The following is a 23,334-nucleotide window of genomic DNA, read 5'->3' as shown; positions in this document are numbered from 1 at the left end:
AGAGCTCAGGGTCCCCTTCCTGAAAGGACACATTAACAAAGAGCAATACGAGAGAGAAAGAGAGTAGAGCCCTTGTCCTCTCTGCTCTGAGGAAAATGAGAGCGACAGTTAATGGTCCTGAGTCATTTTCTGGGAAGATAGGGTGATTTCCTGCTACAGGAAGGCACCCAACCGGGAGCCTGGTCCAGACTAGCAGGTGCTCCTACAGGGTTTGCTGAGTGAGCCTGGGAGAGCTGTGTGGGACTCCGTGGCCTCTGAATGCTCTCCCCTCACCAGCCTGGGAGAACCTGGGAAAGACAAGGACCTCCCAGAAGTTGAGGAGCAGGAGGGAGTGCGGGGTGGGAGAAGGGACCTCTTTTGTTGTTTTTTGAGACAGGATCTTGCTGTGTGGTATAGGGTGGCCTCGAACTCATGACAATCCTCCTGCCTCAGCCTCCCCAGTGCTGGGATCACAGGTGTGCGCCACCACACCGGGCGGCCCCTCCTCTTCACACAGCCCCCTCTCTCCTCCTGGAAGCTACTGCACCCTGGGACTCCAGCCCAGAGGCTGGAGGGGGACTTTCTGTCTTCCCTCAGGTCACCCTGATGTGGCCAGCATGTGGGGCCTGGCCTGGGCGCAGCACCTGCTCGGCCAGTCTAGGTTGCTGGGCTGCTGGAATGAGGGCCACGGCTGTGGCCTCCACACAGAGGCCTGGAAGGGCCTCAGTGGCCACAGGGGATCAGCTCCGGGCCTTGGTCCTCCGTCTTCACAGAGCGCCTGGTGACCAGGAGAATGGGCCGGTCACCTCCTTCCACAGGTCAGGAACTTGGTCCAGAGGTGACCTCTTGCCCAATGTTCACTGCTACTAGGAGCAGAGTTCAGACCCACCCAGGGGTGCTGGGTCCTCTCCCAAGAGAGACACGAAGGAGCCACCCTGTCCTGCCCTGAATGTGACCACCCCAGCCTAGGGCCCAGCCCCCGTGAGGGCCCAAAGTGGGGGACCCAGCTCTGAAGTGACCAGGAAACACGGTACACTTGGAGGAAGGACATTTTACATTCCACGACATTCTTTTGTGAGCCCTTTACTTTGTAAAGTTTTATAATTATGGCGTTGTCTCTGGTTAAAAAAGATATAGGATCAGGAGGCTGAGGCAGGAGGATCGCCATGAGTTTGAGGCCAGCCTGAGCTACATAGGGAGACTGCCTCAAAAAACAAAAACAAATAACAACAACAACAAAAAGATATAGGGTAGGGCTGGGGATTTAGCTCAGTGGTTCCGAAGCCTGCCTTGAAAGCACAAGGACCCTAGTTCGATCCCTGGCACCAAAAAAAAAAAAAAGATATAGGGTCTTTACCTCTGTCTGTAGTGGCTGGGGAATTTGTGAACTGAGCTCTTAGTGAATTCTATAAAAAAAATTTTTTTTGTTTTTTAATAGATACTTTATTTTCATTCCGTGTAGCTCCTTTAATTTCTTTAATTTTACTTTTTTATTGATTTACAGATTCTGCATCACCATGCCCGACTCCTAGCAGCCCTGGGCTCAGCCCTGAGCCTCGACTTCCTTCTCTGTCTGCTGAGGATGTGTGCACCGACCCCCTCATCAACTGTAAGGAGGGCGGGGGTGGAAAAGCTGAGGACCCAGCTGAAGTGCACATCCACTGGCAACCCCATCTGCGAGCCTCCACCTCCTCCTGAATGAGGACCTGAGCTCCCCCTTGCAGTGGAGGCTGACTCAGGATGCACTTCAGAGGAGGGAGGTGCAGTGTCCCCAGCCTGGCAGGTGGGGGCTTGGACTCCTCAGAGCCACCGCACAACCCGAGCCTGCACCCTGGGAATCCCGCAGGGCACAGCCAAAGCCCCCCTGAACCCTGAGCCACGCTGCCACCTTCTGGGCCCAGGGCCTGGGCTGGATGTTGAGCAGTGGCCCCATCAGAGGCCCAGGCGTCTCCCTGGTCTGAGCATGCGGAAGTCCTGCAGCTGTCACACCCACATCTCCTGGGCGCAGAAAACCTAAAAGCTAGATGAGCGGCTTATGTGAAAATCATTCCTCCCCACCACGAGGGACGTTTTGGTACTCTGTGCACAGCTATAATCCCAGCACTCTGGGAGGCTGAGGCAGGAGGATCAGAAGTTTGATCCCAGCCTGGGCAACTTAGCAAGTGAATGAGGAGACCCTGCCTTAAAATAAAAAATAAAAAAGGGCTGGGGATGGAGCTCAGTGAAAGGTCCTGGGTTCAATCCCCGGTACTGGAATAAAGGAAAAAAGAAAAGAGAGCAAGATGGGTTTGGGTTGTGGGCAGGACCAGCTGAGCAAACCTGGTAGAAAGGGTGTTTGTGACCACACCATCTCATCGGCATCAGCTTGGACAGAACGTGCTGAGGAGAAGAACAAAGCAAGCATCAGCCCCGAGTGACCCAAAGGTGATAACCGGCAGCAGCAGTTGTAGGAGGGCAGGGCGGTGAGGCCAGGGTGGAGGAGGATTTCTGTCTTCCCAGCAAGGCTCGGGAGAGGAGCTGAGCGTGCAGGTGGCCTGGCGGGTGGTGTTTCTCCTGCTGTGGGCAGGACGGGGCCAGCTGACTGGGCATCTCCGAACGACAGCTCTCTCCCCCCAGCCCCTGTCTCTGATCGGCTGGCTGGGCCCGGCAGGGAGGCCAGTGGCTTGGTCGCTTCCGTGGGCTCCCGGTGGGAAGTCCTGGCTGCGCTCCCCTCCCCCGCCTTGGCCGCGTGGTCCAGGAGAGGCACAGCCGGAAGTGTGGAGGAGGGGTGCGGGCTGGGGGTGTCGGCCATCTGTGCTGGCCAGAAACCGCAGGTGGGGCCACCTGGAGGGGGCTCACTGGCCTGGCAAACCCCAGCTTTAGCCCGGCCTCAGTTTACCACTGGCCTGCTGGCGCGAGGCTGAGATGAGGTCACAGGAAAGGGTTCCCGTGGATCGGGTGGGTGCTCTCCCTCTCCAGGGGATCAGGCCCCAGGGCTCCTTAGAGCCCTTGTAAGGAAGCCCTGGCAGGGAGGTGTGGCCAGCAGAAACTGTCCCTGTTTGCATCCCTGTGGGTGGGGCAGGTGTGGAGGGCCCTAGTGGGGCCGCCTCCCTGGGTCTGTGATCACACATTCCCTGTGTACCTATGTGAGGCTGCAGTTAAGTAGGACACTGCTGTGTCCTCCGGGAGCCCCCGCCAGCTGGGGAAACACAGGTGTGTCACCTTCCCCACCTGTAACAGATTGTCCGGCCAGCCCGCATGGTCACCCAGCCCAATGACCCCCACATGCCTGGTGCTCACAGAGGAAGCTCGTCAACCCTGATTGGCCACAGTCAGTGATTCTCCCTCGGGAAGCTGAGGGGGCCACTTGTCTGTGTGGGTTGGAACTGGACACTCGGAAGCTGTATGTGGTGGCACAGGGCTGATATCCCAGTACTCTGGGAGGCTGAGGCAGGAGGATGGCAGGTTTGAGTACAGCCTGGGCAATGTAGTGACTTAGCAAGATCCTCTCTCCAAAAAAATAAAAAGGAAATGGACACACAGCCACCGTAGGACTCGGTAGTGGGGAGCTCAAGGGTGCCAGAGAGCCCTGGCCCGGAGTCACTGACCTCCAGGCCCTCACCCTGCTCCCGGTGGGAAGTCCTGGCTGCGCTCCCCTCGCAGGGAACCTGACCCTGGATCCCTGCCGGCCTCTCCCCCTCGCACCTGCTTCCCGAGCTGCCTTGGGAGGTGTGTGGACCCCTCAGCCTGCCCCCGATGCCCTTGCTCATCATCTCCGTCCTCCGTGCCCAGGTCAGGGCTCGGGGACTCCTGAGGCAGACACCTGCGATCCTTTCACTCCGGCCGCTCCCCACCGGCCCAGTCTCGGTCAAACTGGATTCCTGGCTCCACAGAAAGAGCTGGACCCACCCCCACCCCGCACAACTCCCTGGGGTGTTACTTGGTGCCCACTGCTCCATAACCCGAGAGTGTAGCGCCCCCGGGAGTCGTGCTCGGCACACAGCACCCCTTCACTGTCCAGCCCCCCCCCAAGCCATCCCAACCTGAGTTCTTCCCTTTGAAGTCGCAGCAGTTGCACCTGGCCGGGCTCTAGGGGAAGGCTCTGTCCCCGCAGCATAAGCACCATTTATTTACTGGGTGGATGATACCCCCGGGTCTGGCCCCTGCTTGCTCTCCCTACCCAGTTCTGGCCAAGCAGGTTCTGGTTCTGTCCCTTCTGCCCTGGCCCCAAAGGGCATCACCTCCAAGCCCGTCAGCCCTGGCTGAGCCCGGGCCACTGCGTGAGGGACATGGGAGGGTCCCCTGGTCCTCATCCCACAACAACTCCTCCACTGATCCCGGGAAAGTTGCTGGCAAGGCCAGATGCACAGATGATGATGGTAAAAAAAAAAATAATAATAGTAATAATAATAATAATAATAATAATAATAGCAGCAGCACTGGTGCCATGTGAGGAAAGTGATAAGGACCGGGTGTCATCAAGGTGGAATTTCTCTTTGACACTCCCAGGACTTCATCATCAGATTCTCCTCCGAGGGTCCCGCCCTCTCCTCCCACCCAAGCCTGGTGTGAGGCCTTCTGGTCTTCAGGTCCTGCTTCACCTCAGCTGGGCCCGGCTGCCACCCCTGCTTATCTGCCCCCAGAACGTCAGATGCCCCGGCCGTGCGTGACTCAGTGTCTGTCTCCTGGCTGAGCTCAGCTTGGGCACGGGGACGGGGGAGAGGGCAGTTTCTTCTGAGACTGGTGGTGACTCAGGGGCCTGGGGCCTTTGTGCCTTTCTTTGTTGGCCATGGCTCAGGAATCCAGAGAAACTGGTCAGGGGGCGGCCCCTGGGATCCGTCCCTCCTCTGTCCCGCCCCTCCTCCAGAGGCGTATAACTGCACCTGTGTCCTGATTGCTGGCGGCAGCTGGCGGCGGCGGGAAGGCACTGGTCGGGTCACACTTTCTGAGGCCGGCAGGTGGCGGCGGCAGCGACTGGCTTTGTCTGTCTGGCCTCTTGGGGAAAGGCTCTCCCTTCCCCCGGTGGAGCTCAGACTCCTCACTAGGAAGCCTACGACCCTCAGCCGCCGAGCCATGGCGTCCATGGGGCTGCAGGTGCTGGGCCTGGCGCTGGCCGTGCTGGGCTGGCTGGGGGCCATCCTGAGCTGCGCGCTGCCCATGTGGCGCGTGTCGGCCTTCATCGGCAGCAACATCGTCACGGCGCAGACCAACTGGGAGGGCCTGTGGATGAACTGCGTGGTGCAGAGCACCGGCCAGATGCAGTGCAAGGTGTACGACTCGCTGCTGGCACTGGCGCAGGACCTGCAGGCGGCTCGTGCGCTCATGGTGGTCTGCATCATCGTGGCCGCGCTGGGCATGCTGCTGTCCGTGGTCGGAGGCAAGTGCACCAACTGCCTGGAGGACGAGACCACCAAGGCCAAGACCATGATTGTGGCGGGCGTGGTGTTCCTGCTGGCCGGCGTGCTGGCCATAGTGCCGGTGTCCTGGATGGCCAATAACATCATCCGCGACTTCTACAACCCGCTGGTGGCCTCGGGGCAGAAGCGGGAGATGGGGGCCGCACTCTACATCGGCTGGGCCGCCTCGGGGCTGCTGCTGCTCGGGGGCGCCCTCCTGTGCTGCAACTGCCCACCCCGCACTGACAAGCCCTACTCAGCCAAGTACTCGGCCGCCCGCTCTGCCACGACCACCAACTACGTGTAGGAGCTGCGTGCTGCTGTCCCTTTCAGCTTTGTTTTTCCCTGGCCTGAACTCCGCCCATCCAGCCAGTGACCCCAGGATGGCCCTGCCACAGATGGACAAGCAGGGACGGAGCAGCCCTTGGGCTGTGCTGGCTCCTGCCCACCTCACCATGGCCTCTTCCCCTTGGGCGGGATGGACAGGAAGACTCCTGAGCCAGCCACCCCCTCCGCACTGTGGTGGACACGGGGAGAGGGGGGAATCCACATGGCGTGGGGTGGCCTGGGGAGCTGGCTCCTGCTGGCCAGGACCGCTCAGCCCAACCTCAGGCTCTCCAAGGGGCCCTGCCCACCCCAGTGTTGGCTGCAATCCCTTTCCTGTCCTCATCCCTCTGTCACTGCAGTTCTTCTCTTGCCACTTTTCCCACGTTCCTGGGAGCCCCAGGCCTTGGCCTGATGGACGGTGGATGGCAGGTGTCTGGGTGGATCCGTGATCACGACGTGGAAATCTGCCGCAGTGGAAACCTGTCCCACCCGCGAGCAAGAGCCAGAGCCAGGGCCTCCCACCCACCTGTCCCAGAGTGGCAAAGACTGGATGGACGGGTTTGTGGGAGGGGTGAAGGTGGAATAAACAGGTTTGGGTAGGCTTGGGGGAGGGTCCCAGGACTTCCCCTGCCTTCCCTCTGGTTTGTTTTTGTAATTTAAGACGTTGTATTCATCACTGTAATTATTATTTTCTACAATAAATGAACCTGTGCACAGGAGGCCCATGTGTTGTCTCTGATCCCAGGCCTGCAGGTGGGCGGTGTGGGGCTGCAGGGCTGGGCAGGAGTAGCGAGGGCAGGGCCGCTGTGCCAGGACTGCCGAAGAAAATCGACCTCTGAAAAGGTCCGTTCAGGGCTCTTCGTTTTTGGGCCCACAGGACCCAGGACCCCGGGCAGGGCTGGGGACTCCAGCAGGGTCAGATGGGAGCTCCCAAGGAGGGACCTGCGCCCCGCTCCGCCCCCGCTTTGTCGGAGCTGCAGGGCTTCCCCGCCCTTGGCCTGGAATGTGTCTTTTCTTCCTCCGCCCTCCTAATCTTGCGGGTCCTGAAGGCCCCGCTGAGCTGCCTCCCTCATGAAGCCTTCCCATGACCCTGATCTGTCCCAAGCCCTTTGACCTGCTTGGCCCAGGCAGGCCCAGGCAGCCCCAGGCCACAGCCTGGCTTAACAGGGCCCAGCCTCAGTGTCCCCACTGTGAGTCAGAGGTGAGGGGTCAGCAGCTGGTGGAAGTCACGATGCCACCATGTGGTCCCGTGCTCCTACACACCTGTCTCCTCTCGGACCCACAGGTGTGACCGTGGAATTAACACACTTTTCTTTTGTAACAGGCTTGAGCCATTTTCCCTCCCCAGTTTATTTATTTATTTTTAGGTAGAGCCTTAGCTTGTCACTAGTTAAAATTTTATTTATCTTTTTATGATACTGGGGATTGAACTAGGGGCACTAAGCTATATCCCAGCCCTTTAAAACTTTTTTGAGACAGGGTCTTACTAAGTTTCAAAGTTGCCCAGGCTGGGCTTGAGCTTGTGATCTTCCTGCCCCAGCCTCTCAGAGTGCGGGATGACAGGTGCGGGCTACCACAACCTGCCATTTTATTTTAGTTTTTGCAGTGCTAGGGGCCAAACCCAGAGCCTCTGGCTTGCCTCTACCACCGAGTCATATCCCAAGGCCCTGAGCTAAAATTTAAAAATCAAGGAGCTTGCTCTTGCTTTTGAAACTCAGGAGGAAACAGAATCCACTCTGCTGGCTTTACTAAAGATAACACTTCTGATGTATGCTTACCTGGGTGAGCATTGTTTTCAGTGTGTGTGTGTGTGTTTTTGTGTGTGTGTGTGTGTGTGTGTGTCTTTAGGTATTTGGAGATGGCCTTGTCTGACTCAATCAGGTTACCCAGCCCTTCCCTGAGGTGCCCAAGTGTCAGATAATCCACCTTTTGATGTCACAGAGCATGGAAGGTGGGTGTTTTCTGAACAGGAAGAGTCACCAGGTTTGTTCGTCTGGAGAGACCGCTGGACATGCGCCTCCCTCCCCTCATCATGGTGCTGCACATCACACCACCCAGTTCCTCCTGCCTCCCTCCCTTCTTCCTCCCGTCTTTTCTCCCTTCCTTCCTGTGTTACTGGGGATGGAACCCAGGGCCTTCACACTGAGCTACATCCCCAGCCCTCTTTCAATTTTATTTTGAGACAAGGTCTCACTAAGTTGTCCAGGCTGGGCTTGAACTTTTGATCCTCCTGCCTCAGCCTCCCAGAGGAGTGGGATTACAGGTGTGCACCACCCCAGGTGTCTAGAGACCCACCCCAGTGTCTTCCTCCCACAAGTACCCCTAAACCCAGTCCTTGGGGAGACACACTGGAGACCAGCAGCTGAACCTCTTCCTATTTACCTGCTGGTAAGCAACTCTGGAAAGCTCTGGGCTTCGGGCCAGGCGTCCTGGCTGGGGCACTGAGCCTGCCTTGGTAACGCAGGGACCCACGGCACTTTCCTGGAGCCAGGGAACTGCAGACCCACGAGTCTTCTCATCCCTTCTGGGGGTCCCTTTAATAGGCAGAGCATTTCTGAGGGGCAGGGTTGGGCACAGAGGATCAGAGCCAGCCTCGGGCTGGGGGCCGGGCCTCACCCCCACTTCCAGTACAGGTAGATGATGCCCAAGATGAAGCCATCCTTGACACAGGTGGCAGGCACCACCTTGAGGGTGGAGGTGGCCAGTTCCCAGTGGTCCACAGGCTGGGCCACCATCCCGCTCCAGCTGGTCCAGGGTGGCCTCCAGAGCCTCCTTGTACAGAAGGTTGGACGGGTTGGTCCTGGTGGTCAGACACACCAGCCCGTCTTCACGGGGTGGAGGGGATGCGGCGAGGGAGGGGAGTCTGGGGACACAGTCCCAGGCCTGTCCCTCTCTGGCGTGGCTTCAAGGCTGCCGAAGCTTCCAACTCTGTCCCAGCTCAGTTTCTTCCACCTCCCCCTGCTAGGAAGGAACACCCTTTGTTTCCTCATCTGAGCGGCCTCCTCCGCTCCCTTCAAAGCCCAGGTGTCCTTGGGGCCAGGGATTTAGCTCAGTGGTGCTGCCTCAAAAGCACAAGGTCCTGAGTTCGATCCCCGGTACCAAAACAAAACAAACAACAACAACAAAGCACAGGTGTCCTTGACCCTAGGAATTCTTCACCCAATGCCCTGGCTAGTGGCCTCCCTGTCACTGCTCACAATGTCCCTCTGATGGAGGACGCAGCTGGGTCAGGATACACAGGAAGGAAGCACCCCAGTGCTGGACCTTGGGGGTCCCTGTACTTCATGAGCCTCAGTTTCCCAGCAAGGCAGAGACTGGAGGATTATTCTGTCCCTCAGGAAGGCCAGAGTGTGGGTGCAGAACACCTGCACAGTCACTAAGTAAGGCCTGATGGGAGGAAGGACTTTTCTTCTCTGCGTGCCCACTGTGGCCTTGGACGCCCTTGGTAGGAGAGAAGCTGGCAACCCCCGGCCATGCGGGGAGGAGCAGTGCCCCTTTCGGTGAAGCACAGGCTTGCAGGGGGCCCTGTCCCTCACAGCAGGTGGACGGGGACTGGCCATCCCCGGCTGGGCTAGCAGGGCTGGCCCTCAAGTTCACACAGCAGGAATTCCCATCCTCCTGACCCAACCCCAGTGTCTCCTTGGTGACCCCACTGGGCTGGAACTGCTGGCAGCCGGAGCCTGCCCAGACGCGTTCGCTCACTGCAGGGCTACAGAAGGCTGGGAGACAGGAAGCATTTTCACCTTCTGACTTCCTGATTCTGCCCTGCTGCAGGGCAGTGCCTCCCAGTCCACATGCCACCCTCCTTGTGATTGGCTGTGCCCTTGGGAAGGTCCCCTGTGGACTCTCAGTTCTCCAGCATGGAGCCCACGTGGCCTCGTGGGGTCACCCCTGGCCTGCCCAGGCCTTGCTGGGCTGGCAATGGGGGCTCAGAGGGCAGGGTCTGTGCCTTCTGCCCCAGGCAGAGCAGAGCAGCACACAGGAGGACCACTGCGAGCACAACACCTGCTCAGGGTGGCCTGCTCAGTGTGCAGCCGCAGGAAGCGCCACATCCTAACCTCACAGAGCAGCCTGGAGCCCGGATGGGGAACTGAGAGGAAGAAAGAGACTGCGCTAACCACAGCTATGAGTTAGTGAGGGAACTGGAGGTCAAAGGACGGAACTGAGCCCTACTGCATGCCAGGACAGAAGCAGAAGCGAAGGCCTTTGGGGCCTGAGTTCACACAACTGTCTGCAATCCTTTGGGGGGAGGGATCACGGGGATGGGGTCACCTGCTGACAGGGGAGGGAGCGGGGACCAAAAGGAGGGGGAGTTGCTTCCGGCTGCCCTTGGAGGTGAGCTGGACACCTGTCTGCCCTGCTGTGCCCCTGCATCTGTGGTAGCAGCAGGTGGCTGGGATGCTGGGCTAGGCTGGGCCACTCCGAGCAGTTCCCTGGCCCTCACTTGGCCTGAAGGGCTGATGTGTGGAGGGGAAGGTGTGCATGGAGGGCGGGAGTCGCCTCACCCGGCTTGGTGACCCGTGGGAGCTCTGAAATGGCAGTGCAGGGCACCTGGCGGTTACCAAGGGCACCTATCACCAACAATGCGTCTAAGGCCTCTGTGGTGAGGAGGGGGTGCCGTGCGGTGCTTGGTCTGCAGCATGGCCTCAGACCACTTTGGAGGCCATGCTCCGTGGCGGGGCTGCCACCTGTGTCTCAGGGCCCTAATCCAGGCCGGAGACAGGTGCTATGGCCCAGTCCTGGGCTGATGTCAGGCCCTGGCTGGGGGGCTCCGTGACAGGCTCAGAACTCAGCAGGGTGGATGGGGGCTCAGTGGCCAAAAGAAAGGGGCTCGCTTCCTGGGAAGGCAGGTGTAGGGCAGGCCTTGGGGCGTCTGGGGCAGGAGAGGAAATACCTTCAGGGCTGGGCAGAGGCTCCTGGCCCAGGATGCAGAGGCTGAGCTGCTGGTAAAGGGCACAGGCCCGGGCCTGGTCCAGCATCCTCAGGCTCCCGTCCACCCCATGCAGCTGCAGGAAGCCCCGACCCTGTGGCTGGGGTGGGGGACTTGGTCACAGCTCAGGTCCTGACATTTCCCAGCAGGGTCCCCTGTACCCTGGAGGACAGTGGCCCTGCAGCGCCTGTGATTGGGACCAATGGGTCTGAGAGGGAAGGCAGAGTTCTGGGCCCAGGAAATTTTGGGATTTTTTGGGTACTGGGAATCGAACTCAGGACCTTTCGCTTGCCAGGCAGGCACAGTGCCACTGAGCTAAATCCCCGGCCGTGAGCGCAGGAAATCTGAACAATGGGAGTCTGAAGAGAGGATGGAGATCTGGGGAGGCCTCACCTCAGCAGCCACCAGGCCCCTACCACAGGGCACATCCAGGATTAGGACTGTGTGGGGTGGGGGGGCAGGGCTCGGGTAAGGCAGTCCACGGCGAGGCTGGGTGCACGGTTCGGCAGAGCAGCCACATCCTGGGGACAGAGTGCAGAGCCTAACTCCACCAGCGCCCAGGGTGCAGGCGCCTGTGGGGAGGGCCAGATCCTGCCAGCCTAGGCTGGTGTGTGCTGGGGGCTTGGCCCTGCTGGGGACACAGTGAGAGGTGACCCAGTGTGGAGTCCCTAGCCCCTTGGCTCACCCTCTCAGGGACCTGCTCTGCTGCATCCGAAGACAGCCCGAGATGTCACCTCCTCCAGGTAGACCCTGCGTCTGAGTTCTGTCTCAGTGTGTGGCCCCTGATGGGGCTGCAGGTCTAGAGCTGGCGGGGCCACTGTAAGGGGCAGAGAGGGTCCTGTGCTCTCTGGAAGGTGCAGAACTGAGATTCTCACCCAGGTCTCACTTCCATCCTCACAGCACCAGGGATGCCAGGCCCACTATTCCCACTCTACAGAAAAAGAAGTCAAGGCTGGACAAGTGGAGGCGAGGACCCAGGTGAGTTTACCTGGTCGTAGTCAGGAGCCCAAGGGTCATAAAACTGGAGCTTTCGGGCCAGGTCTGTGATGCCCTTCGAGGCCCCAACCCGTTCCAGCACCTCAGCCTTCCACCCTCCTCCTGGGCCATCCTCCTATGGGGACACCACCTCCCTGTCCCCAGGCCCACATCAGCCTCCTGCTCCCCCACCGCCAGCCCAGTTCACAGAGGGCTGCAGGACTGGCATGAGGGGGAAGGAGTAGGGAGGGAGGGGTGGGAGGGAGACCTGCCCGACTGCCCCTCACTCAGGGGTGGGAGGGAGACTTGCCCGACCGCCCTTCACTCCGTGGTCGGGGATGGGGTCGCATGCAGAGTTGTATGCAGAGCGGAACGGTGTATAAGGGGGCAGACGGTCAGGACTCGACCAGGATCTAATCCGCCAGGGGTCAGTGGGCTCCGGAACTTGGGGCAGGGCCTCACAGTAAACCTAGCCACGCCCAGATGCCCTCGATGATGGTTGGTTTCCATTAAGACAAAATGCCCAATCAAAGCCAAGCATTGACACCACGCCTCTAGCACCAGCCAATCATCTCAAGGCTTTTGTCCCTCCTCCAGACTAGGAAGAATCCCTTAGCACCATCATCGATCATGGGAATGTCTCATAGCAAGCGGCTGTTGAGAGCTTGAAATTCATCTAGTGGATCTGAGGAACCCAGAGCCTTCACACTGAGCTACATTCCCGCTTTCTCCTCTCTGTCTCTCTCTGTCTCTGTCTCTGTCTCTCTGTCTCTCTCTCTCTCTGTCTCTCTCTCTCTCTCTCTCTCTCTCTCGTTTTGTTTGAGACAGGTTCTCACTATGTAGTTCAGGCTGGCCTTTAACTCACTAGGTAGCCCAGGCTGGCCTCGAACTTGTGGCAATCCTCCTGCCTCAGCCTTCTGAGTGCTGGGATTACAGGCATTCCTAACTTTGTAAAAAAAATTAAAAAAAAATTTTCTTGAGGGTCTTGTTAAATTGCATAATTGCCCTGACTGATCCTCCTGCTTTGGCCTCCTAGAGTTCTGGAATTAAGGTGTGTGCTGAACTTTTTTTTGTTTTCATAATTTAGTCACGGGCCAGGGATGTAGTTCAGTGGCACCATACCTGCCTGTCAAGTGCAGGGTTCTGAGTTCGATTCCTGGTACAGAAAAAAAAAGTCACATGTGGCAAGTGGCAGACATACTGGAGCACCCAGGGAGCCCTGGCCCACAGTTCCATCTTGACTTGCAGGACTCCCCTTGGGTTCCTCCAGGGGCGGTGCTTAGGGGCTCCTGTTGGAAACAACACCCATCCCTAGCCCACCTGGACCATCCTTGAAGTCAGTTCGGGGCAGGACTCCTTGGGTATCAGCACACCCTCCAAGTGCTTTCTCTGCAGCACACTGAAAAACAGCGCTGGCCCATACAATCCGTGTAAGGGTCACCTTATTTTGGAAGGGTTGGGGGCTGTCGCAGTGGTGACCACTTTCTGCAGCACCTTGGGGTGGGTGTGTCATTAACTGGAAATGATAACTTAGGTGGCACCTGAGTCCAAGATGGCTGCGTGGAGCATTATCCTCCAACAGCCTACCCGGGACCAACTGTGACATGAACAGAACAGGAAGTAAACATTCACTGCATTCTGCAGCTGAGATTTCGGGGTTCTTCAAATGCAATAGCTATGGTCATTCAGCTTGATTAACGCAAGAAGTGCAGGAGAGGGAGCAGGGTTAGGGTGATGGGGTCTGAATGCTTGTGGATGTTGCATTTGAGGTGTCTGCTGGGCTAGCTGAAGTCCAAGATATATTCTCTTTCTGTCTCTGTCTTTTGCCATTACTGGGGATTGAGCCAAGGGCCTTCCATTGAGCTACATCCCCAGCCCTTTTAAAAATTTTTATTTTGAGACAAGATATACCTACATTGCTAAGTTACCCAGGCTGGGCTCAAGCATACAATCCCCCTGCCTCAGCTTTGCAGAGTTCTGGCATTACAGGTAGGCGTGCCCCACCACGCCCTGACCCAACTCTTTAATGCCAGACAGAGACTTGAGCCTGGGAGAGGGTGGAAACTAGAGTGAGAAGGCACCCAGGACAGGGGTTCGAAAAGACAGGGGTGACCACCGAGCCCAGTGTTGCAAAGAGGGGTAAAAATGAGAGCAGAGAGCTCAGCGCTGGCCTGCGGCCTCGGAGGTCTTCCAGGCAGGTGGGTGTGGCCATGCGGTGGCTCCTAGCAGCACCTGTGGAAGGACACGGAACGGTCCACTTCCGGACCTGGACCGCAAACACATCCTGCCTGGTTCAGAGAGGAGGTTGAGGTGGCAGAAGGAAGGCGCCTGGATCTTCCCCACAGCCAGAACGGAAGTAAACTCTCATGTGTTAGGTGCAGAAATGGCAGGATTTCTCTAACGTAGCAGCTATCAGCATTTAGTTTCCTTAATGCCGCCATGACCCCTTCCTTCCTCCTTTTTTTTTTTTTTTTTGGTACCAGGGATCGAACTCGGGTCCTTGAGCTTGCGCAGCAGGCGGCAAAACCACTGAGCTAAATCCCCAGCCCTTCTTCCTCCTTTCTTCTCAGCCCTTTCTCTTTCCCTCCCTCCCTTCCTTCTTTCCTCCTGGGAATCAAGCCAGCACCCTTGAACCAGGGCCTCCGGTGCTGGGCCATCCTTTTCCACCCAGCTAGGCGCCCACACCGGCAAAGCCATGCCGACCCCGCCGCTGGGGCAGTGGTTGGAGTTTCGGCGACAGTGAGGGAAACCCCGAGTTCCAGCACCGCCACCCAAGATCCACACCCAGTCTGCCCAGTCCTAGGGCGGAAATGGAGAGCACGGTGAATCCCAGTGCTGTCGCAAATAACCAGACACCTGCCCTCAGAGCCCCAGCACGGAGGCGTTCACAGGCGTCACGGGAGAAACAGACGCGCACTGTGGGCTGGGGGCCGTGGTCCTTCCTCTCTGCCGCCTTCCCCACAGACCGGAAGTGGGGGGAGGACAGACAAAAAGCTCCGTCTGCTGAGTCCAGTCCTTGACAAAAGCCTCGTGGGGAGCCCCGGCCTGGGCCTTCTGCGTCATCCTGGTGGCCACGGGTCACATGGCCACCTCCGGCCGTGGGCGGGGCGGGGGCAGAGGCGCTGGTCTCTGCTGCCCCTTGGGCCAGCGGCTACTTCTTGGCCAGGACACCGGTGACCCCAACACGGCTCCTGTGCTCTGTGGGGGACACGACTTGCCATGGGGCCACTGGAGGGAGCCACAGTTTCTGGCTCCTGCTCTGCTCCTCCGGGCGTGGACCCCCACTGACCCCCCCAGGACTCCATTCCTTGTCATAGCAGGACCCCTGCTCAACTCTTCTGTTACTTTCCCTCTCGCTCTTCAGTCCCCTCCAGCCCTAAGCCTTGGGAGTGGGCCAGAGTCTGCTTGACTTCTTTCCTTCCTCCCTTTTCTTTCTTTCTTTTTTTTTTTTTGGTACTGGGGATCGAACACTGGTCCTTGTGCTTGCACAGCAGGCGGCGAAATCTCTGAGCTAAATCCCTGGCCCTCTTTCCTTTTCTTTCTTTCTTTCTTTCTTTCTTTCTTTCTTTCTTTCTTTCTTTCTTTCCCTTCCTTCCTTCCTTCCTTCCTTCCTTCCTTCCTTCCTTCCTTCCTTCCTTTCTTCCTTCCTTTCCTTTTTTATTTTTAGACAGAGTGTCACTATACAGGCCAGGCTGGCCTCGAACTTGTGGCAACTCTTCTGCTTTAGCCTCCTGAGTGCTGGGATTACAGCCCTGCACCACTGTGCTGTTTTTATACAGGAGCTAATGCTGAGCTGCGCTTGAAATCATGTTTTAGCAAAACATCGCCTGACTGCACACAGTCCACATACCATTACTGGACAGCTGCTCCTTCACCTTCATCGTCCTCCTCCTCCTTGCCTTCTGGTTCACTCTTCCTTCCTGCTTCGCCTCTGCCCGGGCATGGCATGTAGCAGTGTCTTTGTGACCGCTCCGGGCACGTTTCACCCATTTTTGCAGATCTCCGATGGCCTGGGCATCTGAGTCTGACCTTTGGGCACTGTTCAGAGCAAGACAGAGAGAAGGTAGAGGTGGTCTCTTCGGAGCGCTGGGGTCTGTTTCTTTCCTTTTGTCTCACCTTTGGGAGAAACATAACCCTCCATCTCCCTGTCACTGCCAGTCATACCTTCAAACCCGTGTCCTGTGCACACGCGGTCTTCCAACTCTCTAACCTTTCCTGGAGAATTGAGCAAAACTTCCAGGAGGGTCTTCCTGTCTCTTCTGCGTGCTTCCTGGGGTGCTGCACGGGAAAGCTACCAGGAGGACACCGCCCCCCCTTGTTTGGGTCCCCTTACCCCTGGTAACTGCCCTTGGTCACGCAGGGCGGCCGAATCCGACTGGGGTGCTTCCTCCCTCGGGGTCGGCGCTGTCCTCAGCACACACAGTTTACTCGCCTCGCTCCCTGAGGACAGCCCCAGCCAGGAGGGGGCGCTCTCAGAGGGGCTTGGCCAGGCGGGGAGGGAACGGTCCTTTGGCCAATGTGAGGCCTAGCAAGGCAAAACCGGAGAGCGCCTTGCACGTAGTAAGGCGGGGTCTCTTTGGCTAATTCCTCATTTCAGCCTCACATGTGTTTCATGGGCACCCTTGTTCAACAGATTTTTCTTCCTTCCTTCCTTCCTCTTCCCGTCCTTCTTTCCTTTTTTTGTGGTCCTGGGCATTGAACCTACAACAGCCTTCACACTGAGCTGCATCCCCAGGCCTTCTTTATTTTGAGACAGGGTCTCACTAAGGCACCAAGTTGCCCAGGCTGAGCTTGAACTATCTTGATCCTCCTTCCTCAGCCTCCTGAGTGCTGGGCTGACCGAATAATTTCATACCCCAGAGGGTCTGGCTGCCCGGCAGGGTCTCACTGTCCTGCACCCCTCCGTGCGCCTTCTTCCTTCCGTGTTTGAAGACAGGCAGGGTGGTATCTGAGCGCTGTTTGATCCGCATTCCTCCCTGCTTACTAACTGTACTGATGCGGTCGGCCTTGCTCTCCTAAGCTTATTGGCTCCCTGGTTTCCTTCTCTGTGAATTACTTTTGCCCTTGTGCTCCACTGGGTCCTTTGATTTTTTTTTTCTTTTTATGTTTTTATTGGGCAGGAAGAGCCTGTGTACACCTAGGTATGCAGCTTGATGTCAACGCCTGAAGCCGGCTACTGGACCTACGCATTACTTCTTGTATTTATTTATTTGAGGTGAGAACATTTAAAACCTACTCTTGGCAACTAACTTACTTTCTTTCTTTCTCTTTTTGTTTTTTGAGACAGAGTCTTGCTACTAATTCAGGCTGACCTTGAACTCCCTCTGTAGCCCAGGCTGCCTTTGAACTCATGGGGAGCCTCCTGCTTCAGCCTCCCAGAGGGCTGGGATTATATGTGTGGGTCACTATGCCTGGCTTTTCATCAGTTTTTACATATTGTTTTTGTATTTAAGTAGCTTAGCTAAAGCCCCCCCCCCCCTTTTTTGAGAAAGGGTCTTGCTATGTAGATCAGGCTGGCCTTGAACTCACAGTGATTCTTCTGCCTCAGCCTCCCGAGTGCTGGGATTATAGGTGTGCGCCACCACACTCGGTCACTAAGGCCATTTTTAGCAAGACCTCCCCCACACATATTCCCTTAAGTGTGAAGGTGTTTCCATCATTTTTGTGTATTTACAGGGAAAACCCAGTGAAGATTAGAAATAAAATGAAGCTTTGGGAAGGAGGGGAGGGAAGGGGAAGTAAAAAAGATTAAGATGCTATATGTACGTGTAGCAGTTCCCCCCATGAATGTGTTGATTATATATCACAAATACTAATAAAAAGGAAAACAAAACAAAGACAAAGAAATAAAATGAAGTTTTAATACTGGAGCAGGAACTAAAGGGCAGTCATCGTTTCTCGGTAGTCCCACCTTCAGCAACCCAAGCATGGGACCTGCATAGGGGCGCCCCTCGGATGGACCCCGCTTTGCTGTCACGGGGACACCGTGTTCTCTCGGGCCGAGAACAAAACTCGATAAAAACTTCACACCGCCTCGCCTCGGTGTCTGCTGCCCCCGCGCGGCCGCACTGCGTTACTGCACCCGCGGGTCTGCTCCTGGGATCCCGTGGCTCCGTGGCTGGCAGGACTGAGAGGCGGCTGGAATCCTGGGCTTGGGCGCTGATCTCCACCTAGGGAGGCAGGGACCGGGGAGTGGCGCCCCTGGCTTTGTGCAAAGCAATGATAACTGACTCTGTCACCCTGCAAGGTGAAACTCCAAGGTCGCAGAGATGACCCTGAACCTAGTGCTGTGAGACAAAGGGGCGTGTGTGAGAGAGGCCTGGATCGAGGGTGGAGCGGCTCCCAGGGGACGGATCTTAAATTGGGGGTTGGGGTCTGCTGTCGCCACCTGTAGGGCTCCTGGCCTGGGTGGGGCTCAGGGGCATGCGAGACCCATGGTCCCTGATCCTGGAGAAGACTGGGCCGGAAGGTCAGGAAGGAGGGGAGGGGACAGGGAGACGCTGAGATCTGGGCTGGTGAGACTGGGTGGAGCTGGGAGTGTAGCTCCTGAGGTCGGTTGCAGGGTTTTGAGCCAGCTTTAGGGGTCGGGCTTTTCGGGCCTCCCTACGTTCCTCCCCTCTCCTCTTCCCCTGGCCACCAGGGGGCAGCACCTAATGCACCCTGGCCCAAGCCCCCTGGGGCCCCTGACCCTGCCTTACTTTACCTTTCCTGTTTGCTCCTCAGTTTGGGTGCTGGCTCCATGAGTTTTGTGTTTCTGCACACCTTGCAGGTGACATACAATGAATGGCCCTTTGTCCTGGACTTTCCTTTCCAGGCTATCTGTGAAACCACCTAGGAAGGCAGGGAGCCTCCCCTTGGGCAAAACACAGCCGGCTTCTTGTCCATCATAAAGACTTGCAGCTGAGTGTAGTGGTTCCTGTCTGTAATCCCTGTACTCTGGGAGGCTGAGGCAGGACGATTCCAGGTCTGAGCTCAGCCTGGGCAACTCCACTGTAAGGAGGGAGCTTTTAAAGTGTTCTGTGTTGTATTTGGTCTCCTCCTCCCTCAGCCTCCATTCCTACACTCCTCTCTGGTGAGTGGTTCCTGGTGTCCTCTGGTCTGTTTCTCAGCCAGACTGAGCCCCAGTCACCCAGAGTCAAACCCTGCTCCTGGATTCCCCACACGTGGCTTCCGGACTCCCCACTGCCACATGCAGGGACCGCCTCCCTGGCGAGCGGCCCTGAGCTCCCGGCCAGACCCCTCTAGGGAAGGATCCTGAGGAGAGCTTTGCTCCCCACTGTGAGGCACCAGGCCTGGGCTCTAGGCCTCAGGGGGAGCCCAGGAAATGGTCCCCACGGTAACCTGGCCCCACCCAGCGGCATCTGTGAGGTCACCCGGCCTCTGCCGGCTGGGCGGGAGGAAGCCAGACATGGAGGCCATGGCCCAGGGCAGATCCAGCCTCCCGGAGGTCCTGCGGCGGGTTGCTGGGCTCTGGGTGCTGGTGAGTGAGCGGGACACTGGGGACGGGCATGGGCCACCTGTGCCCGCTGCCGGGCCCAAGGGACCATCTGATCCCAGCCACCGTGCCAGTGTTTTCCTTGTAGATGGACACTCTGCGGCTTCAGCTTTGCCCTTCCAAATTTCTTGTGGTTGGGCACCACACCTCAAATCAAATTTCCAGAACAAGGTCCTGGGAGTCTCTTTTTGTGGGATAGAAAGAAGAGATAAGCTGAGTGCGGTGGTGCACGCCTGTGATCCCAGCACTATGGGAGGCTGAGGCAGGAGGATCCCAAGTTTGACCACAGCCTGTCTCAAAAAAGTAAGTGGGGGAGGGCTAGGGCTCAGTCTGAAGGCCCTGGTTTAATCCCCTGGATTGGCATCTCAGCTGTGTCATTCTTTAGCATTCATAGCTGTGTGACTTTGAACAAATGACTTTACCTCTCTGAGTCTCTATTTCCTGTCCTGTAGAACTGATCTTGTAGGATCGCATGGGCTCTGCCAGTCTCCCTTCTCCCTGGTCTTAGTCCTGAGCCTGGCTGGGGGCTCCTACCTGCACCCCATTCTTATCCTCCTCCGTGGACCCCTCAATCTCCTTCCTTCCAGCAGAGGCCCCCACCCCTGCTAGCCTGGTCCATGAGGGGGGCAACAGCCAGCCCTTGAGGGCCGCCCAGTCTTTCAGAGCCTGAAGGCCCAGGCTCTGGGAGGCCCAGGGACACAGGGTAGGGGTCCCGGCTGTGGGCCCTGTCACTCCAGGGGTGGCGCTGGGGCTCCGAGGGGGTCCTCAGGGTGCTCGCTTACTGCCTCTCTCCTGGCCAGCCCACTCCTGGGGGTGGGGGACCCCTGTCCTTCAGCCACCCAGATCCCAAACAGCATGTCCTCGGGCTCTGCTCTCCCCTACCCTCTCGCAGGTATGGGGGAGTGGGCAACTCCTTGTCAAATAGTAACAGCCGCAACGATAATGCCCTCTCCTTCAGTCCGGGCATTGTAAATAAGCGTTTAAATCTAACAGAGAGCAAGCCAAATATAACACAAAATACTTTAAAAGCTCCCTTCTCAGAATGGAGAAAGAAGCCAGTGAGGGGGCACATGCCTGCTACCCCAGCTGAGGCTGAGGCAGGAGGATTGCAAGTTTGAGCCCAATTTTTATAACTGAGTGACTCAGAGAGACCCTGTCTCAAAACAAAAAATAAAAAGGGCTGGGGGTGTAGTTCAGTGTGAAGGTCCTGGGTTCAATCCCCAGTGCCACCAAAAAGAAAAATAAAAGTGGAGAAAGATCATTCTTTTGCACGGGAGAAACTGAGGCGTGGAGTGGGGAGGGCCTGAGCCCAGGTGGGGGGCACTGGGTGATGACGCTGTCCCTTCTCCCCCAGCTGGTCCAGAACCGCGTGCACCTATACAGGCTCCTGCTGCTGAAGATTGCCCTCTTCCGGGGCTGGGTGGGGGGCCTGTCCCGGGAGGCCAGGGTTCCCTGCCTGGCACCCACCCACTAGACCCCCCGGAGGTGCTGCCTGTGCCCTAGGCCGGGCTCTGCGGACGGGGCTGGCGCTGTTGCTGTGGGCACCCTGGCTGGCTAGGGCGGCCGGGCTGGGCTGTGCCCAGGCCTTGCTGCTGGCCCTGCGGCACCTTGGTGCCTGTGAGTGGCTGGGCCTGTGTGTGGCTGCCTGGAGGGGCCTGCTCCAGTCCTGTCTGGACAGCCTGATGCTGGTGGCCTTGCTGTCATTGCTGCTGGCCTGGAGGCTCTTCTGGAAGGCCCAGCGCTTCCTGGGCTGGCTGCCTTGCCAGGTGGGTAGGCTGAAGCCGCTGGGCTAAGGAGGGCAGGCTTGGGGCCCTGGGCTCCGGAGTCACCTGATTGTCTCCTTGCCTGCCCCATGCAGGCCCTACTGGGGAGCCTTGTGGTGCTGGAGCTCCCAGTGCTGTTGAGATGTCTGTGCTGGCAACTGGCCTACCTTGTCACCTGGACCACCTGCTTGGCCTCCCACCTGCTGCAGGCAGCTTTTGAGCACACGACCCGGCTGGCCCGGGCCCAGGAGGCCTCAGGACCCTTATCCGGGTCCCCGCTCCCTGCATCTTCCTCCACCCTCGAGGCTTGACCCTTTCTGCAGGATCCTGGGAGCCCTGGACAATAAACGTTTCCCATTTTCCTCTGCTGGAGTAGCTGGGTCCGTGGCCTCATTGGCTAGCCTCCTGGGGGGCTGGTGGGGTGCTCTGTGTGTGCATGTGTGTGCTTGCACACATGCCCAGGGCTGCTCTGGGAAGGAAATCACTCTCCACATGCACCTTCCAGGTGCTACAGAGCAACCATCTGGATACTACGCACGGTTTGGTTTGAACCTAGCTACGCAGGCATCTGGCTCGATTAGCAGCAGCATTTTGCAGGCAGGATAATAGATCCTCAGATGATAGAACTTTCCCAGGGGCACAGAGCAAATCAAGGGCAGAGGCAGCCCTGGTCTCTAGATTCAGTGTTTCCCAGAAGCCCTACCTTTGTTGAAGTCCATGTCCCTGGTTCACCTCTTTGGTGGGGCCCAGGCGTTTAGGGGAGATGGGCAATTGGAGACTCTGGCCTCTGGGGGGTGCCAGGCTCTCACATTTCACAAATGTAGAAAATTCTTCTGAGTGGTTACTTCTGAGCTAGGCCTTCTGTATCCAGGCCATCCCCTCATCCACACATTGCTACTCATCCATTGATCCACCCACTTCCAAACCCATCCAACCATCCCTCCATCCGTCCATCCATCCGTCCATCCATCCCTCCATCCATCCCTCTGTCCATCCCTCCGTCCATCCCTCCGTTCATCCATCCATCCATCCATCCATCTATCCTCACTACCACAACCACCATCCTGAAGCACTGTCCACCTCCCTAGGAGTGTGGAACTGAGGCAGCATCTCTGCAGTCTTCCTTACCTGTGAGCCAGGCCAGTGTCCAGCTGGGGAGTGGTGGCAGATTCCCTCCCCACAGGCCCTTAGAGTGATTCCACCAGTGATCTGGCTGGTTTTGTGAGAGCGAGCATCACCCCTACTCTAGGCCTGAGGGTGGGAGGATGGAGCGGCCTGGGCAGAGGACTAACGGAGGGATTGAGTTAGGTGATACTGAGAATTTTCCTGTGCTTGTGGCATTGTGGTCTCAGCTGGCATTGCTGGTCTGTGACCCGGGCAGGGTCCAGGCTGGCTTCTGGGCTGGAGGCAGACACCTGGAGACCTTTGGATGTGCTCAGCCTGGGGAGCTGGGACCCTAGAGCAAGGGGGGCCTGGCCCCTCTCAAACTGAGCCGTAGCCCCCAGGAGGAGCCCCAGCTCTGCCCTGCTTCCGTGTGAGCCCAGAGGGGCCCTGTCCTTTCCATGCATGTGTAGTGTGAGGTGGGTGGGGCGACCCCTGATGAGATTCAGCAGTGGGGACCTCAGTGCCCAGGCTTGCTCCTAAATGTGCCAAGGGCGGAGGCTTGGGCTGGACCCTCCTGTGTGTGGCCCCATCACAGGCCCCTTGTGCTAGATGATCTGAGACCTCTCCTAGATCCCCGGCTGTGGGTTGTTGCTGCTTACATTGCTAGCACCCACCTCCTTTTATTTGTGCATTACTGGGGACTGAACCCAGATCCTTCCTATTGAACTACATCCCACCTCTACTTTTTAAAAATTTTGACACAGGGTTTCACTGTCACTAAACTGTCCAGGCTGGGCTTGAACTTGAGATTCTCCTGCTTCAGCTTCCCCGAGTGCTGGAATTATAGGCATGCTCAGCCTAGGCCCTTGGCATCATAGGCTTTGATCCCGTGCTCATGACCTCTTGGCTACCTGACCTGCGCAAGTCACAGTGCTCATCCCTGGGAACCTCAGTTTCCCCAGCCATGAACAGGACATAGTCACAGCACCCAGGGGCACCCAGAGATGTCGCCAGGTCTGCGGGTGCGTGGTACGCTGGTTCTGGCACGGGGGCCCTTGCTGGGACCCCAGTGGCCTTAGTCTCTCTCCCAGGCTTTCCACCTTTGGGGGGCTGCAGGCCAGGCAGGGGGCCAGGCGGTCAGCGAGTCCCTCTCAGGCTGTGAGTGTGGAGGGGCCCTGGCCTGCTGGGGGGGGGCAGGGGGCTGGCAGGCTGGCCAGCAGCTCCACGCAATCTGTCTGCTATGCAGCCCAGGCCTGGCCTGTATTTATTTATGCTGAGCGTATATTTATATCAGCTCCTTTCTCATTAATAGGGCAGGAAATGGCTGGAATTGTTACATACCTGGCGGCTCAGGGGTCCTGTTCGGCCAAGACACACAGGGCCCTG

General features: G+C 57.8%; 3 protein-coding genes and 1 long non-coding RNA gene across 5 annotated transcripts; 2 read left to right on the top strand and 2 right to left on the bottom strand.

Annotated features, from left to right (window-relative positions):
* The first annotated feature begins 4,361 nt into the window (after positions 1–4,361).
* Positions 4,362–6,395, top strand: Cldn4 (claudin 4). Its single transcript, XM_004840043.4, has one exon. It carries the CDS (start codon positions 5,032–5,034, stop codon positions 5,659–5,661), a length of 630 nt encoding a protein of 209 aa, XP_004840100.1. The 5' UTR covers positions 4,362–5,031; the 3' UTR covers positions 5,662–6,395.
* Positions 6,396–8,191: 1,796 nt separating this feature from the next.
* On the bottom strand, positions 8,192–12,166 carry Mettl27 (methyltransferase like 27). Its single transcript, XM_021254398.2, is given in 8 exon segments — positions 8,192–8,429; positions 8,431–8,506; positions 10,187–10,279; positions 10,576–10,711; positions 11,005–11,066; positions 11,069–11,132; positions 11,600–11,697; positions 11,700–12,166. Coding segments are annotated over 8 exon segments (684 nt in total). The 5' UTR covers positions 11,719–12,166; the 3' UTR covers positions 8,192–8,293.
* Positions 12,167–17,431: 5,265 nt separating this feature from the next.
* Positions 17,432–18,880, bottom strand: LOC147822638 (uncharacterized). Of its 2 annotated transcripts, none has more exons than XR_015445459.1 (2): positions 18,290–18,880; positions 17,432–17,756 (listed from the first exon to the last, which is right to left on the bottom strand). It is a non-coding gene; the product is annotated as an uncharacterized LOC147822638 (long non-coding RNA). The 2 variants fall into 2 exon arrangements; XR_015445460.1 differs by having other exon boundaries at positions 17,432–17,873; positions 18,290–18,476.
* Positions 18,881–18,885: 5 nt separating this feature from the next.
* On the top strand, positions 18,886–23,050 carry Tmem270 (transmembrane protein 270). The gene is given in 4 exon segments (XM_021254191.2): positions 18,886–19,066; positions 20,436–20,566; positions 20,568–20,847; positions 20,940–23,050. Coding segments are annotated over 4 exon segments (783 nt in total). The 5' UTR covers positions 18,886–18,910; the 3' UTR covers positions 21,156–23,050.
* Positions 23,051–23,334: the final 284 nt, after the last annotated feature.

Source organism: Heterocephalus glaber, unplaced genomic scaffold (genome assembly GCF_053883595.1).
Source record: "Heterocephalus glaber isolate CG9 unplaced genomic scaffold, H.glaber_assembly_v1.0 deba00001610, whole genome shotgun sequence".
Classification (NCBI taxonomy): Eukaryota; Metazoa; Chordata; class Mammalia; order Rodentia; family Bathyergidae; genus Heterocephalus; species Heterocephalus glaber.
This window is presented reverse-complemented; position numbering and strand designations above follow the sequence as displayed.

Coding starts and splice junctions, on each gene's coding strand:
- Cldn4 (XM_004840043.4), top strand. CDS start 5,032: ATGGCGTCCATGGGGCTGCAGGTGCTGGGCCTGGCGCTGGCCGTGCTG.